The following is a 16,375-nucleotide window of genomic DNA, read 5'->3' as shown; positions in this document are numbered from 1 at the left end:
GTGCAGCTAATCAGATAGGGGGTGGTGTCAAGCCATTAACGTATCTAACTATAGCAGTTGCTAATATTTTTATGCAAAACCACGATTAAAAAGAAATGATAATAAAAACAGTGTCAAAATGCAAATTCTAATTAATTGAAAAAATTGCCCAGGACTATGCTCAGTGGTTACTGTGATTGCTCCAGAATAATGAGATTAATGTTGCATTTTCAGATTGCCGGCAGCAGCTCCTGGCATGCAAGATACTCCGTGCTGACATATCTACAGATAATGGTGTTTTATAACCTGTTCACCACACTGAGCACCAGTCAGGCTGTTCAGGATGTTAGAGCACTGGTCATTAGGCTACTAGAGGACGAGCAGCTGGAGGTACCTGCCGTGTCACATTGGCATGCTGGCATCATCATTCAGTTTAACGCATCTGTTCATTCATAAAACCTGCATCTATCTCTTTTCTGTACCTCAGGTAAGGGAGATGGCTGCAACCACTCTCAGTGGCTTCCTGCAATGCAACTTCTTGAGCATGGATGCCTCCATGCAGACTCAATTTGAGGCTCTTTGCAAAACCAGACTGCCCAAAAAGAGGAAAAAAGAATTGGGCTCTGTGGTGGACACCATTCCTTCAGTTGGTATGATACCCACTTTAAACTCATTTAGAGCTGTAATTATGTTTATGTTGGAGCCATGGCACATCAGTAGCACATATGCTTGCAACATGTAAGAGCCTTGATGTGTTCAGGCTGCATGAGAAGCAAATCTTCCCTTAAAATGTCATTAAAAAAATGCAGCAATGATGTCTATGTACAAATTGCTATTTGTATGTATTGCAAAAATGCAGTTCCTTAGCTTGGTTGATTGACTCATTGAATTGTTTTAGTTGAAGAGTAGCAGCTTTTAGGAAAAACTTAAGCAGACACCAAAATGAAAAAAGATCCAAGTACACAAGTTGTCATTGATGAGTGACATCTGTGCTTCCTCATGCCTGAAAAGCACTAGCTGCCCCTGGCATGATCCATGTTTGTTCTACTGTTCTCAGATCTGGTACGGCGTCATGCAGGAGTGCTTGGACTCAGTGCTTGCATCTTATCCAGTCCATATGATGTCCCTACCTGGATGCCTCAGCTCCTTATGGATCTCAGTGCACACCTCAATGACACACAGCCTATCGAGGTATACCAGTCATCACAACAGAGACACGTTTGCTTTCTGTCTCCTCCTGTGCGTCTCGCTCTTAGGGCCCATTGAATCTATTAAAAATCAATACAAGCTTCTCTTTGTCCTATTTTAGATGACAGTGAAAAAGACTCTGTCTAATTTCCGCCGTACTCATCACGACAACTGGCTGGAACACAAGCAGCAGTTCACGGACGACCAGCTCGTGGTGCTCACAGACCTTCTTGTGTCACCCTGCTACTATGCATAGACGGGTATGGAACAGAGCCACTCATTAAAAAGTAACAGCTGGTGTTGTCTTCATAATCACAAATTGCAGGGTTCCCAATGACTTAAAAAAAAGAAATGTCAGGGAATTTTCAAAAAGTGGTTTTCAGGCCTGGAACAGTCATGGAATATAATGGCAACACTTTATTTTACAATGTCCGTGTTACACACGCTCACGTGTTACATGTTACTATTATAAATTAATATTGCAAAAACATGTACAAGTACAATCAGGCCTAAAAGTAATTACACCGCAATTACATTTACCTTACACAGTAATATGGGACACTTAAAATAATGTGTGACCAAATTAATAGTCTCAAAAGTCATGGAAATTTAAGTTGTTTTATGTTTTGCCCTGCTCTAAAATATTTAATTGGCTAGATATTGTATGTTGCCATAGTAACTTGATAATGAATGCTGTTTTTGAATGTTCTTTCCGTTATGTTAGTGTGACCTGATGCATATTTTATCTGTGTTTATTTTTAGGTTGTGACAATGTTGCTACTGGTTTTAGTTCATTCTTTTTTTAAATTTTATATTCAAACAAATAAAATATATATTGCGCATTCATGAAGATGTAATGGGAGGACAAGAGATGCTCTGGCAACAGCATCTAGAAAATAGTGTCTCGAGCCCAGTAAACCAGGAGCACATGGAAGGAGAGGAGGCGGCATGTGTAGGCATGAAGGAGTTGTATGGAGTTCGCAGACGTGGGATGAGTGACCTATAAATCTATCTGTACGTACTGTTTGTATGTATATATCTAGCCCATATTTTTGCATTTCAACTATACTTAATATTTAAGGTTTACCAGTGCAGGGATATATGGCCTGCAGTCTGTAATATTATTGTACAGATAGAATATGTCTTTTCTTGGACTGTGTGTTGAAAGACTGAATGCCTGTGAATTGCCCCCATTCCAAGACACAAGCCTCTCTTTCCCAGTCATCCTCTCTGAACTGAGCATCTGAAGATAGGGTCTTCCATAGCCCAACAACTGAATCCATTTCATATCAAAATTGTAAATAATTTTACCTCCCAAACATTTCAAGTATTTACAAAGAATGTGCGGCCACCAAATTCCATTAGACTAAAACTGATTTAACTGGAAAATATACATTTTATCTGTGCTGCTTTTTTCTTTTTTTTTTAAGCATTTTGTTTCAGTAAACACCTCAGCAGTTCTAGGAGCATGTGATTCTTGGTTTAGTGATACACTCGGACATCATTGGCATGTCAGCGTCTTTTGATCCATGAGGCCTAAATAGGTACAGTATATTAAAACCTACATGGCAGTCTGATGCGCCATGGAAACATCCAAAAGTTGAAGTGTTGCGATGGTTGCGCAAAGCTAGACTGGCATCAAGAACCTCAAGACAAAGTATATATTTTGACTGAGCCTATATTATTTACCATCACATAAGGATGCAAGTCTATGTACTGTAACGTTTTTGTGGTATTTGTGTTTGAAGGTAGCTGTTAGTGTCTAAAGAGACGCAGATATGTATTGTTCCGTAGCACTCTGCTCACAAGGCATCATAACAGGGTTTTGTTCTGTGTATTTATATATGTACATGTATGTATTTATGTACTGTACATATGCATTTATCTATGCATAAAAGACAGACACTTCTGCTAGCAAGAACAGCCTGAACCGATCTGAACGGTCTCGTAGGAGTGTCTATCCTGTCATGGAAGCCAATAAGATACATTTGCATGTTGGTGTGAGTGTGCATGTTTGTAGTCAATCATGTTTTGAGCTGTTTCTTATTGGCATGCAACAATCATCATACATTTTTTTTCTGTCACCCTTTACTCCAGTAAGGGCTTCAGGTTATACTCTGGTTAGTTCTGCTCTACATTTTGGAGTGAACCTAACAGAACGATAATTTAGGATAGTGCCAAAACTGCATTGATTTTTCCTCTATTTTTTTAAATGCTTGCTTTGTTTTACTCATAAGGCCAATAAATGTATTGTTTATATCAAATGATATGGAAAGGCTTCTCTGTTGCCATCTTTCATCTAGGTCCAATAATAAATATACCAAAGTAATTGTTAATATTATTACTATCTATTTCTTTGTATGCATACTTATATTAACTTTTACATTACATGTTGAAACAAAGTGGTGGTGATCTGTGAATACAATATTGTACACACAATTGTAATAATGTCACAACAAGAACAGACTTTGGTAAAGTTGATGAAGTCTCCTTAAAGGTGCACTCAGTAACTTCTAAAGACAATGAATTATGATTTTGCAATACATGTAGGAAAGCATGACCACTCACATTAAAATGAAAACTCCAGTCATATCAGTAACCTTTTATTCTATATTAGAAGGTCCGCACATAGAGGCTGCCATGTTGGAATCACATGACCAACAAAATACTACTCAAAGGAATGTTCTGGATTTAATACAATTTAATCTCAATCAACAGCATTTGTGGCATTTTTTATATATAATAAAAAAAAATCAAGGAGGCAGTGAGGCACTTACTATGGAAGTTTTACAACTTTGTTGCCATGACGATGTAATGTCAACAGACCCTAAACCCCTAAAATGACACACATGCTGTCAATTGAGCTTAACTTGTATTGAACTTGGAACATTCCTTTAATCTCCGTAACTGTCCTGTTATTTAACATTCACTCAGTGATTAAATTAATCATAATACATTTCTACAATGGCACCTGAAACCAAAAACTACTGATGTAAAATGATGCTGCATTCAAACTGCTAGCTGTCAGTTCAAGTCTAAGACGACAAAGACAAAAGTTACTGAGTGGACCTTGAATACATTAAAAGACAAAAGCTCTGTTTGGGTAAATCACATGAAGCATGTAAAGAACATAAATGCAATTACAGTGGCTAGAATAAAAAAAATAATATGAATGCAAATATATTTAATGATCCTAAAACGTGTTTAATTTTATTTATGCAAAATATAATTTTATAGGAATTACATTCAAGGATCCTGAGTAACATAAATCAGCCTCCAGTTATGAATTATTCATTCATTAAATTTTCATGGACGTAAAGGTTATGACAAACTTTCATCTACAATATAAAAAAATGAAACATACTTTATACTGCAATCCATTTAGTTCCTGATTGGATTCCTGTAGAACACAAGACAAATGTTCTGGCATGTCACATCAGATCATATACTAAAGCCAATTTTGAGAACTGCTAATCTCTTAAAGTTATCCATTTTGAATTGCATCAGCTGTCATAGTGGATAATCTGACAATTTAAAAAGTGGACTAAATTCTTGAGTCGCTTCAGAGGATTAAGGACAATGTAGACTAGGGCAGATCACTCCAACTTCTCCTCCTGTAGCTCCTTCACAAGGCGTTCCAAAGAGAACAAGTGATCATCGAAGTCTTCAGGTACTAGTTGCCGAAGGGCATCAGCAAGCTCAAACAGGTAATCTGTATTCTTGCCACTGGGACCTACAGATTTGACAATCTGCTGAGCAATTGTCTCCAAAGGCGCAGGGCCAAGGTAATTTGGGTTGTTGCAGGACCCAATGTAGAGTAAAGTGTCCTGCATTGCCTGATGTTCTTCATCTTTGGGATAAAATGTAACGTTGATCACCACATAACCACCCTTTTCTCTGTAGTCTAGGTATTCTTTTACCTCTTTTTCTCGGCCTGATGGCAATTTATATGCAACACCCCATACACAACCCTGCAGGCAAGTGGAGTGCAAATGAGAAGAAAGAAAACTTTGGATTAATGAAGTCATCCAGTCAGGCCGATTATTTGGCGAATATTGCTTGCTTGGCTAGATTAGTAAAAACATAAAATTCAAAGTGCACATAATCTCTTTTGAAATATTTAAGAGTTAACTTAAGCAATTATTGAGTAGAAGTTATATTTAATAACAATGCAAGCCTATATTCTACATAGTATAAGATTTTATTTGATTAAATAAATATTATATATAAATATTATAATTATGAAAGAAAATTTGAAACGTGTGAACATCTCGCATGCCATCATTAAATAACTTATCGGCCATGTTCTCTTGAAATTGGTGCTGTTGTTGTATCGAATTGTGTTCCCGTCGGAGTCTGTATCCCCCTAGCCCCAATAGTGTATGAGGTTAAGGTACTGTAGGGTTAGGGTAGGTAGTGTATGGTAGGGAAGGGTTAGGCTTAAGTTTGTGCATGGGGGACCAATTCTGACAGCGGAGAATGTTACCATCAGATACTGTTCCCCCATACAGGTCCATCTTAAAATCTTAAATCTATCTTAAAAAAAGAAAAAGCAAAACATGGGATACAATGAGGCACTTAAAATGGAAGTGAATGGGGCCAATCAGTAAACTTTAAAATCATGTCTACATGCATATTGTTTATGTCTTGTGGTTATACTTTTGAAACTGAGTATTTTAGTGTTATAATATTGCTAAAAGTTATAGCCAATTGCCATGACAACAAATAACTAGTCGTTCATCCCACAAGAACAGTAGTCTGCAGCAAAAATAACGATTTAAACCATTTTACAGATCCAATATTACATGAATTTACAGAAGATTAAATGTTAGTTCTTCAACCAAGTTATAAGCTTCATGTGTCTGCCTTTAAACCCCCCAAAACATGGCCCCATTCACTTTCATTGTAAGTGCCTCACTGTAACCTCGATTTAATCAGCGTTATGCCACAAGTGCTGTCGATTGAACCTAACTTGCATTTAACCCGGTCCTTTAATCCGTAAAATTACCTGATTGTCCTCTATTAATGTCACCACGCGCCCAGGCTGAAATACAAAGAAAATAAGATTTGTGTTAAAGGCAATAACGTGCACGGTCATCATGACTCTGCACCAGTCTCTCTTGTTTGATCAAGTCCTCTAAGACTTTCATAATGAATAATAGAGTCCATACCTTTCCAGGCACTCCTCGATGATCGATGCTTCCCTGCCAAAACCTGCGACTGAACCCTCTGACGAAACCAACACGTTTCTCCTCGTATGGAAAGTCAACTTTCCAAATCAAAGATCCGTATCCAAAAACCCACATGTCTCCAGCTCTGCTGACAGCTCACAGCCTTTCGTGTTATAGTTTACACCCATGAACGGCTGGTATTTCGGCCCTGTGTGCCACTGATGTGTCTGGTTAAGTACCTCTCCAGGGTTGGTTTAGATGATTGGTAGACATCTCAAAACAAAGATGAATTTGTCTCAGGCAGATACAATAACAGATCTAGTAGACGGAAAATGCAAACGGCAGAATTAACTCGCTCTGCATGTTAAATTCGTTGACAGTTGATTGATTTACAAACTGTCATGAAACTACATCGTTTACTGACGTACTTTCATTAAAATATCAACGTAAAATTGTAGCGTACATCTATTTAGAGATGACTGCTTAGCCGCAGCATGGTAAGACTACTTTTTCAAAATAAAAGTCAGTAAACCACAGGCTTTAAAAATGAACCCTTGCTATTTACCATGGTAACCATAACATTCAACGAAAAACGACTGTAGTTACTTGCTTTTTTCACCAATCTCATCAAAAAAGAAAAACTAAGCAAAATGGCAAAAAGCTTCTAACACAGACTGAACGAGATCTATTCTACTGAGTTATAATTTTACAGTACTAACAATAATTATAGTAGTAATTAAGGTATTAATGAAGTGTGTGTGTGTGTGTGTGTGTGTGTGTGTGTGTGTGTGTGTGTGTGTGTGTGTGTTTAAAGGGAGTAAACCTGCATCTTTTATATCTTCTGAACATTTGACATTGCACATGACAAAACATGCTATGCATCACCTCTCTTCTATATGCTGCTGCCACATGTAGGGATTTTATTATAAGATCAAAAGGAAAACAAAAATAGCTAAATATCTACAGTTGAAGTTAGAAATGTACATACACTTAGGTTGAAGTCATTAAAACTCCACCGATTTCATTATAGCCAACTGTAGTTTTGGCAAGTCTTTCAGGACATCTACTTTGTGCATGACTCAAGTAATTTTTCCAACATTTGTTTACAGACTTTTAATTTTAATTGACTATTTACAATTTCAGTGGATCAGAAGTTTAAATTCACTAATTTAACTGTGCCTTTACGCAGCTTGGAAAATTCCAGAAAATTAGGCTATGCCAAGCCTTTATACAATTAGCCAATTAGCTTCTGATAGGCTAATTTGAGTCAATTGGAGGTGTACCTGTGGATGTATTTTAAAGCCTACCTTCACACTCAGTGCCGCTTTGCTTGACATCATTGTAAAATCAAAAGAAATCAGCCAAGACCTCAGAAAAAAAACTGTGGACCTCCACAAGTCTGGTTCATCCTTGGGAACAATTTCCAAATAACTGAAGGTACCACATTCATCTGTACAAACAATAGTACGCAAGTATAAACACCATGGGATCACACAGCCATCATACCGCTCAGGAAGGAGACGCATTCAGTCTCCTAGAGATGAATGGAGTTTGGTGTGAAAAGTACAAATACATCCCAGAACAACAGCAAAGGACCTTGTGAAGATGCTTGAGGAAACAGGGAGACAAGTATCTAGATCCACAGTAAAACAAGTCTTATATCAACACAACCTAAAAGTCTGCTCCGCAAGGAAGAAGCCACTGCTCCAAAACCGCCATAAAAAAAAAACAGACTACAGTTTGCAAGTGTACATGGGGACAAAGATCTTACTTTTTGGAGAAATGTCATCTGGTCTGATGAAACAAAAATATATCTTTTTGGCCATAATGACCATCGTTATGTTTGAAGGAAAAAGGGTGAGGCTTGCAAGCCGAAGGACACCATCCCAACCGTGAATCATGGGAGTAGCAGCATCATGTTGTGGGGGTGCTTTGCTTCAGGAGAGACTGGAGCACTTTACAAAATAGATGGAATTATGAGGAAGGAAAAGTATGTGGATATATTGACCATCTCAAGTTAAAGCTTGGTCGCTAATGGGTGGGGAAAATATCTGAAGGAAAATATCTCCCATTATATTTTAATGAATTCATTGGGTGGAACTAATAAAAATATGCTTTATTTACTTTATATTTATCAAGTTTGTATCCCCTGATGATTCAACTTAAAGGGATGGTTAAAGGAATATTCCGAATTCAATACAAGTTAAGCTCAATCAACAGCATTTGTGGCATAGTATTGTTTACCACATAAAATTATTTTGACTTGCCCCTCCTTTTCTTAAAAAACTATCTGGGTTACAATGGTGCACTTACAATTTCAAAATTTACTTTATGATAGTACTTTATGTTAAAATACTCCGTTAGCCACAAGACATAAACATTTTATGTGTAAACATGATTTTAGTGTAGTAAAATCCCTTAATAGCCTTTTCTGTTTAAAGTTTTAGCCAATTTTACAACTTTGTTGCCATGACGATGTAATGTCCGTCATCTACTGGTCAGGGCTGGTCAAAGGTGTAGATTTATAGTAAAAAAAAACATAATTAAATATTGATCCGTTTCTCACCCACACTTATCTCACTTCAGAATGTATGGATTTAACCACTGGAGGATTGGTTTTATGCTGACTTTATGTGATTTTTGGAGATTTCAATTTCTTATCACCATTCACTTGCATTGTAAGGACCAACAGAGCTGAAATATTTTTCTAAAAATCTTAATTTGTGTTTTGCAGAAGAAAGAAAGTCTTACACATCTGAGATTTCATGAGAGTGAGTAAATGAGAGAATTTTCCTTTTTATATGAATTATCCCTTTATTCCGGCAATGCACGGAACGCACAAGCACGGCTGTTTGTTACCTAGCCGGAGCGTTGAACCAGCCAATCAGAAATCACCATCCCGGAAATAACCGTCTAATGTATCCGGTCCTATGGCTACCATATACACTTCGCAAATTAATGCCATCCTCATTCATGTATGTATTTATAAATGGGTTAGGACCGTAAAATGATTTACGCGTTATTATTTTGATTACGCCTTTATAGATACAATGTGTTTCAAAGTGAAGTAGCTACTTCTAGTGACAGTCAACTCACTATTTTCCCATCAAACTACCGTTATCTGTCCAGCTTATCATAATTATTGATCTAACCTACAGTACAGAAAGAACCTGCGCACTTGTTGTGCATATACTGTTAGGTGTTATTCAAAATCTGGAGCTGTCAAATTACACTCCAACAGAGCCACTCTGTACACGAGAGAACAGCCGTTGTAGTAATGTTTTGGAAAAGTGTTTGTTTTAATGGAGAATAACCAGATGGATTTCAACGAATGCTATGAAGACACCTGCTCAGCCGTCGCGCTAATGGCCCGGGAGGGGAAGTGTCGACGGGTGCAGAAGCTCATCCAGCGAGGCTTCGCCGTGGATGTGAGAGATAACCGGGGCTGGAACGCCCTGCACGAGGCTGCGGCGGCGGGGTCCGCGGAGTGTGTGCGCCTTCTGCTCTCCGCAGTAGGTAAGCAGCTTCAGCTGGTGGGTTTCAGCTACTTGTGGGTCATCAAATAGTGTGTTTGAGAAACTCGTGTCAGACCTGCAGTGTTCAGGAAACTGAAGTCATACAATCAGATAATTTCTGATAACATTATCTGTAAGTCCACATGTGTCAGATTTTTTTTCTCTTATATTTAATAAGTTTAAATAATGTATCTCTATGCCCCTTTTCACTACAGTCAGCTGTGAAGACTATGTCAACAGTTTGACACATAACTCAGAGACTCCTCTTTACTTTGCTGCAAAGAATGGACACCTCCGGGCAGTGAAGTGGCTCATTAAGGGCCGTGCAGACCTTAACAGGACAACCAATGACCTGTCCTGTCCCCTCTTTGCAGGTAAACCCAAGAATCTGGGATCATGACGGGCAGTATTAGGATGTGAACCCAGACCCAGCCATGGATCATGATCTCAGATCATGTGTACAATGTGTAATGTTTCTCACAAATCTGTAGTTGTTGTACTCTTTGTCTTTTGTTTCATGTTTCAAGCGGTAGAGGGTGGGTACAAAGATGTGGTGAAGCTGCTGGTAGACAGTGGGGCAGAAGTCAACGGGACTCACTCAGTGTCAGGCTGGTCTTGTCTCCATCAAGCTGTTTACAAGGTATAGCTCTAACTCTTTGTGACCTATGAACCGTTTATTATCTTGAAACTTTTAGATTTGCAGAAATACTACATGCACATTACGTATAAAGAACAGTTCTTTTTACCATGAGTCTGGAGTTAAATCGATTAGTTGGTCAAAGTAAAAATAAGAAGATATTTAGAACAACCAAATTATTATTTGTGTTGTTTGTTGTTCGTTTTTGCATTTATACCTATATCAATAAATGTTATACATTTAATGCGCAATTAAACACCAAAACAATTGAAAGCCCAGGGCTATTTTGCTTTCATTTTAGTTTTAAATTATAGATCTTAGATTGAAGGGTCTAAAATGAATTTGTTTTTGTCACACCGGCCAACAGTGGGTGAGATGAGAACATTTATCAGACATGAAATGATTTTGTTAGACCGTAGAATTAATGAGCTGTTTTTCCTTGCATATATATGTGGGGGTGGTGGTGGTATCAATTTGCAGCATTATATACAGTATATTAGCCAGCCAATCTTTATGTGAAACCTAAAAACTTTGATACAACTTTTTTGGTGGCTTAATGAGACGAATATTCCACAAATGTGCTGCCACATTGAGGTCTGGAGGGGGAAAAAACATTAGGCATCTTTGATAAACTTTTAATGGTAAATTGTCGTTATTCCAATTAAAACCATGCGATATGTTGCAGTTCCTTATTAAAGGAATATTCCGGGTTTAAAACAAGTTAAGTTGATTCGACAGTATTTGTGGCATAATGTTAATTACCACAAAACCTAATTTCAACTCGTCCCTTTTATTTAAAAAAAGAATGAAAAAAGCAAAAATTTAGGTTACAGTGAGGAACTTGGAGAAAAGCAAAAATATCAAGCTTATAATTTTATAAAAACACTGATGTTAATTCCTCAGTTAAAAACTGTGTATTATTTGAGCTGTAAATTGTTAAAGTCATTGTTTTTACAGTCGCTATAGGGTTTACAGTGGTATTTCGTCATTGCAACGAAGTTGTAAAATTAGATATAACTTTACACAGAAAAGCAATTTAATCACACTAAAATATTGTTAACATGCATATAGTTTAGGTTTTGATATGCCCCATTTAATTCCATTGTAAGTGCCTCACTGCAGCCCAGATTTTATTTCTTTTTTTTTGGAAAGCGAGGGACTAGTCAAAAATATTTATTCTGGTAATCAACACATACCTCTATGTCAGCAATGCTATTGAGTGAGCTTAACTTGTAGTGAACCCAGAGTTTCCTTTATGTTACCTGCCAAACAGCCAGTAACATTTATATAGTGCTTTGCAAATGTCAGTTTCGTACCCTGTCAGACAGTCATTAAAATCTTTCATCAAGAAATTGAATATCTCTTAATGACATTTTCAGGGCCATACTGAGATTGCAAGGTACCTGGTGGGTGTGTGCTCTCTTGAGGCAGGGGATGACTATGGGATCACACCGTTATTTGTGGCTGCACAATATGGACATCACCAATGTTTAGAGATTCTTGCAAAGGCTGGTGAGGCCACTTTAATAATTAACCCGTATGAGCTGCATCTAGCCAATCATATGCTTTTTTTAGATACTTGCTTGCTTTGGTTAATGTTTAGTGCTGCCCCTTACGACATCAGATTTGCATTTAAATATTCTTCAGAGGCAGATAAACAATTTAATGTAAACGGTTAGGCTATTAAAGAAGGAAAACGACAGTGGCACTGCAGTCATATAGTAGAGTTACGTTGCCTAAGCACAGGTTGTCTTTGCCACAGGGGCGAATGTGAACTGCCAGGCAAATGATCTGGCCACACCACTGCTCATTGCCGCTCAGGAAGGCCACGTACGTTGTTTGGAGCTTTTACTGGCTCATGGAGCTGACCCGAACCTGTACTGCAATGAGGACAGCTGGCAGCTGCCCATCCATGCTGCAGCCCAGTTCAGTCGGCTTAGGTATGGCAGCATGGTCAGAGATGAACTGTGTTCCAACTTGAACTTGTGTTAAATAGTCCTTAAGACTGAAAGGGATAGTTCACGCTAAAATGAACATTCTGTCATCATTTACTCACCTTCATATTGCTCCAAACCAGTATGACTTTCTTTTTGCCATGGAACAAAATATATCCTTTTGTGTTTCACTGAAGAAATATGGGTTTGGAATAACATAAGGGTGATTAATGATGACTGAATTTTAAAAATGGTCAACCGTGTAACTGTTATTTAGTATAATGATAACTATTAATGAAAGCTAACCTTTCATTTAAATGAAAACAGTGTAACAGTGGCCTTTATGAAACAATGCTGCATTAATTTCTTGTCATTCTGTTTAGTATTCTAGAAAAGCTGATTCCAGTAACAAACAGAGAATGTGACCGGGGTGAAGGAAAGGTCAGTCCGGTTTACTTGGCAGTACTTAGTGGACAAGCGGACAGCCTTCGGGCCTTGCTAAAACAGGGCTACAGTCCAGACGCTCAGAGCTGTCGACAGTTTGGCTACAGCTGCCCTTTGGACATGGCTCTGTGGTGCAACTCTTGGAAGTAGGACATTAATTTACATTTGTGGCCAGCTTTTCACTTTAAACACTTAAAAATCGGACAGTTATGACACATTTTACTCTTTCCGCTTGTTTCTCAGCTTGGACAGTGAGTGTCACCAGACACGGGAGATCACTCTAATGCTCTTGGCCGCAGGGGCCCATGTAAGCATGGGCATCTATACGTTTGCAATACAGGGCCATGTACCTGAGCACCTGCCTTTGATTCTGGAACACGCTGGCCTACCTCAGGGCAACCGACTCAGGGAGCTGGTCCAGAGAGCCCTTGATGAGATGCAGAGTGCCTCCTTCTGGCTCCCACTGCTGCTCAAAGCAGGAATGGACCCCATGCTGCTCCTACAGGACAAAATGTATTGAATTGTTTTTAATCATCAGTGGACTCACCATGCATGGTTTTTAATAAATGATTGTGCTTTATTAATGTCAGAGTTAAAACAAAAGTGTTAAGCTCTTCATTTGGCTCTTCCTGTGTTTTCTAATTGGGTGCAGGCTTGAAGAAGCTGAGAACAGAGTGCTTAATTTCTTTCTGGAGTTCATTAATTGGAAGACTTTGCCCTCCGTGATGCTGCATATTCTCTCTCACCGCCGAGCAGATGGCACATGGACGCCATGGAAGCATTTCGGTAAAGAACAGGAATGACATATATAGTGGCCTTAGAAGTATTTGGACAGCCGTGTCACTTGAAAATGTATGAATATCATCGCATTAGATAACAAGATATTAAACCAAGTGGTATCTGAGAAGAAATGAAGCTAAGCTTATTTGAACTACACTTTTCTTAGCCATTTTTGCAATTGCTCTCAAGATGTTTAACAGTACATCTATTATCTGTTGTGTATCTAATAGCTATTGTTTTATCATTTAAAAAGAACAAGCTTCTTTTTGTTAAAAGATTTGCTTGAGAATTGTACCTGTGCTATCTCTTGTTAAAATAAATAATTTGTTTGATATTTTATGTAATGCAGTGACACTCATAAATGTTGTGGCTGAATTGTCCAAATACTCTTTGGGTGAACTGTACGTTCTCAATCAAATATTGATTTGTCTTTGTGTTTGATCAAAAAGTTCATGTCACCCTACCAGTGTTGGGGAAGCTACTTTGAAACGATAGCTTCCTAGCTACAAGCTATTCATAAATTCAAGTAGTTAAATTCCAATCAAGATGCTCTTTTAAAAATGTATTTAACTACACTACAATTACTAAAAGTAAGTAGCTATGGTAACTACATTGAAGCTATTTAAGAAAATATTTGTACATATACTGTACATAAAAATATATTATAACAATCAGCGCATATTTTTTAATTCTGCAATCTGCATTTGTGAGTGCAGAATTTTATATCACAGGATATATATTTAATTATGTTGACATTACATTGAAGAATACAAAATAATAAAAATAGAAAATGCCTTATTTTATATAACAGAGTTGAAGTATAGTGTTAAACAGCAGCAGTTAAATTTGTATTTTTTTAAAGTCTATTTAAATGAATAGTTTACCAAAAAATACATTCTTTCATGTACTCACCCTCATGCCATCCCAGATGTGCAAGACTTTCTTCTATTGAACAAAAGCAAAGATGTTAAGTTAATTTACTTGGCTCTGTTGGTTCTTTCAATGCAAGTGAATGGTGGCCAGAACTTTGAAATCCCATAAAAGCAAATAAATGCAGCATAAAAGTAATCCATTCGGCTCCAGTGGTTAAAATCCATGTCTTCAGAAGAAATATGATAGGTGTGGGTAAGAAAAACAAATCTATATTTAGGTGCTTTTTTTACTATAAATATCCACTTTTACTTATAGTTGTTTTAAAACTAAGTAGGGAAGAGAATTTATTGTAAAAAAGGATTTAAAATTGATGCTTTCTCACCCACACCTATAATACTGCTTTTAAAAACTTGGATCGGAGTGGAGTCGTATAAATTACTTTGATGCCTTTATGTGCATTTTGGAGTTTTCAAGCAGAGCTGAGATATTCTTCTAAAAATCTTAATTTATGTTCTGCAGAAGAAAGAAAGACATGCACATCTGGGATGGTATGAGGGTGAGTAAATGACAAGAGAATTTTATTTTGGTGTGAAATATCCCTTTCAGGCTCAAGTGAATTAGTGAATCATTTATGTGATCTCGTTCATTTACATGAACCATCCGAATAAACCAACTCACTGAAATGAGTTCTCAACATCATTAAATTGCTTATTATAACTAGTTAATTTACATGAACTGTCCAAAAGAACCGATTCCCTTAAATTATTTGGATTTCCCATCTCTACATATGAGTAAGGGAAGACGGTTTAAGTACGTATGTTTGCCTTGGCTCCATTGCTGCAAGCACAATACAATGTAACTACACTGTTGGTTGGAAAACATAGCTCATTTCTGGGAAAGCTGCACTATTGTGAAAATAGCTGAGCTATTGTCACGCTACTTATAAATGTAAGTTTAGTAGTGTCACTGCTTTTAGCAAGTTACTCGCCAACGCTGCACCCTGCATCAATATGACTCTGATCAGGCATTTTATAATGTACTGCATTCTATATATTTATCATCTGATGTGATAATTGCCCTTAGCTTACCCTTTGCTTTTGTTTCCAGAATCAGTCCCTGCTCTCACTCATCTGTGCAGACTGGCAGTGCGGGCATCGGTGGGCAGTAATGTTCTGTGTAAGACCTCTTTTGTACAACAGCTGCCTGTTCCCACTCTGCTTCAGGACTACCTCCAGTTCAGCGACATATCCCTTGCTTACACAGCAGGCTGACTGTCAGCTGCGGCTAAATAAGTTGTTGCAACTTGTTCCAATGCAGTATTTTGCACATAACGTTAATAAAAGTATAATGATGCTGGACTCGGGCTCTTATCATTACCTTGATATTTACAAAATGTGGGAGGACAAACGGTGAATTCCACCAATTTATCTTCGACCGTAATGTTCCCCTCTTACACAGCTGGCCTTCATACTGAGTTGGTGTAGAAATTCACCTCTGCTCCGTGTCTTTGGTCTGCTTCGTTATCTTCACTCTCTCAGCAGCTCTGCTCTGGGTCTCTCTCCAAGGTCACTCTGCTTCAAAGATGCATACACTCTGTGAATGTTAATTGCTAACGTTGGCACGATCATTCAGAGATGCTGCAATCTGCCTTTGGCCACACTAATTCTTTTTATACTGTGTATTTTACCTTTCAGGGATGTGCATTGCACACTGTCAAAAGCTTACTGTTAATATAAAATTGTGCGCATAACTGCGGTATGATGCTTTTTCTTTTTCATTGTTACTAAGTTTTGGCTTTTATAAGAGCAGAATTGTCTCTTTTATTTTACATTAATAATGGACAAATCTGCTAAT

The 16,375-nt window shown here is 37.7% G+C and overlaps 3 protein-coding genes across 6 annotated transcripts in view; 2 read left to right on the top strand and 1 right to left on the bottom strand.

The window, feature by feature from the left end:
• LOC127633285 (proteasome activator complex subunit 4B) overlaps positions 1-3,490 on the top strand; it is a 31,787-nt gene extending 28,297 nt beyond the window's left edge. For both annotated transcript variants that reach the window (XM_052112281.1, XM_052112282.1), the window contains 5 exons: positions 214-369; positions 467-629; positions 1,037-1,170; positions 1,289-1,427; positions 1,930-3,490. In XM_052112281.1, the coding sequence (XP_051968241.1) occupies positions 214-369; positions 467-629; positions 1,037-1,170; positions 1,289-1,423 (588 nt within the window). In that variant the 3' untranslated portion in view covers positions 1,424-1,427; positions 1,930-3,490. The remainder of the gene's footprint in view (positions 1-213; positions 370-466; positions 630-1,036; positions 1,171-1,288; positions 1,428-1,929) is intronic.
• Positions 3,491-3,776: 286 nt separating this feature from the next.
• LOC127633300 (putative glutathione-specific gamma-glutamylcyclotransferase 2) lies at positions 3,777-6,824 on the bottom strand. Its single transcript, XM_052112312.1, has 3 exons — positions 6,339-6,824; positions 6,176-6,211; positions 3,777-5,138 (listed from the first exon to the last, which is right to left on the bottom strand). Exons 1-3 carry the CDS (start codon positions 6,471-6,473, stop codon positions 4,764-4,766), a joined length of 546 nt encoding a protein of 181 aa, XP_051968272.1. The 5' UTR covers positions 6,474-6,824; the 3' UTR covers positions 3,777-4,763.
• Positions 6,825-9,250: 2,426 nt separating this feature from the next.
• LOC127633294 (ankyrin repeat and SOCS box protein 3-like) lies at positions 9,251-15,879 on the top strand. 3 transcript variants are annotated; one of them, XM_052112304.1, is made up of 9 exons: positions 9,251-9,854; positions 10,069-10,227; positions 10,381-10,493; positions 11,870-12,002; positions 12,253-12,430; positions 12,808-13,014; positions 13,112-13,381; positions 13,521-13,654; positions 15,629-15,879. In XM_052112304.1, exons 1-9 carry the CDS (start codon positions 9,641-9,643, stop codon positions 15,790-15,792), a joined length of 1,572 nt encoding a protein of 523 aa, XP_051968264.1. In that variant the 5' UTR covers positions 9,251-9,640; the 3' UTR covers positions 15,793-15,879. The 3 variants fall into 3 exon arrangements, with proteins under 3 accessions (XP_051968264.1, XP_051968265.1, XP_051968266.1); XM_052112305.1 differs by lacking the exon at positions 10,069-10,227; XM_052112306.1 differs by lacking the exon at positions 10,069-10,227 and having other exon boundaries at positions 9,716-9,854; positions 10,228-10,493.
• Positions 15,880-16,375: the final 496 nt, after the last annotated feature.

The sequence above is a fragment of the Xyrauchen texanus genome, chromosome 40 (assembly GCF_025860055.1).
Source record: "Xyrauchen texanus isolate HMW12.3.18 chromosome 40, RBS_HiC_50CHRs, whole genome shotgun sequence".
In the NCBI taxonomy this organism is placed as follows: Eukaryota; Metazoa; Chordata; class Actinopteri; order Cypriniformes; family Catostomidae; genus Xyrauchen; species Xyrauchen texanus.
Note: the sequence above shows the minus strand (reverse complement) of the source record. Positions and strands in the feature narration are given on the sequence as shown.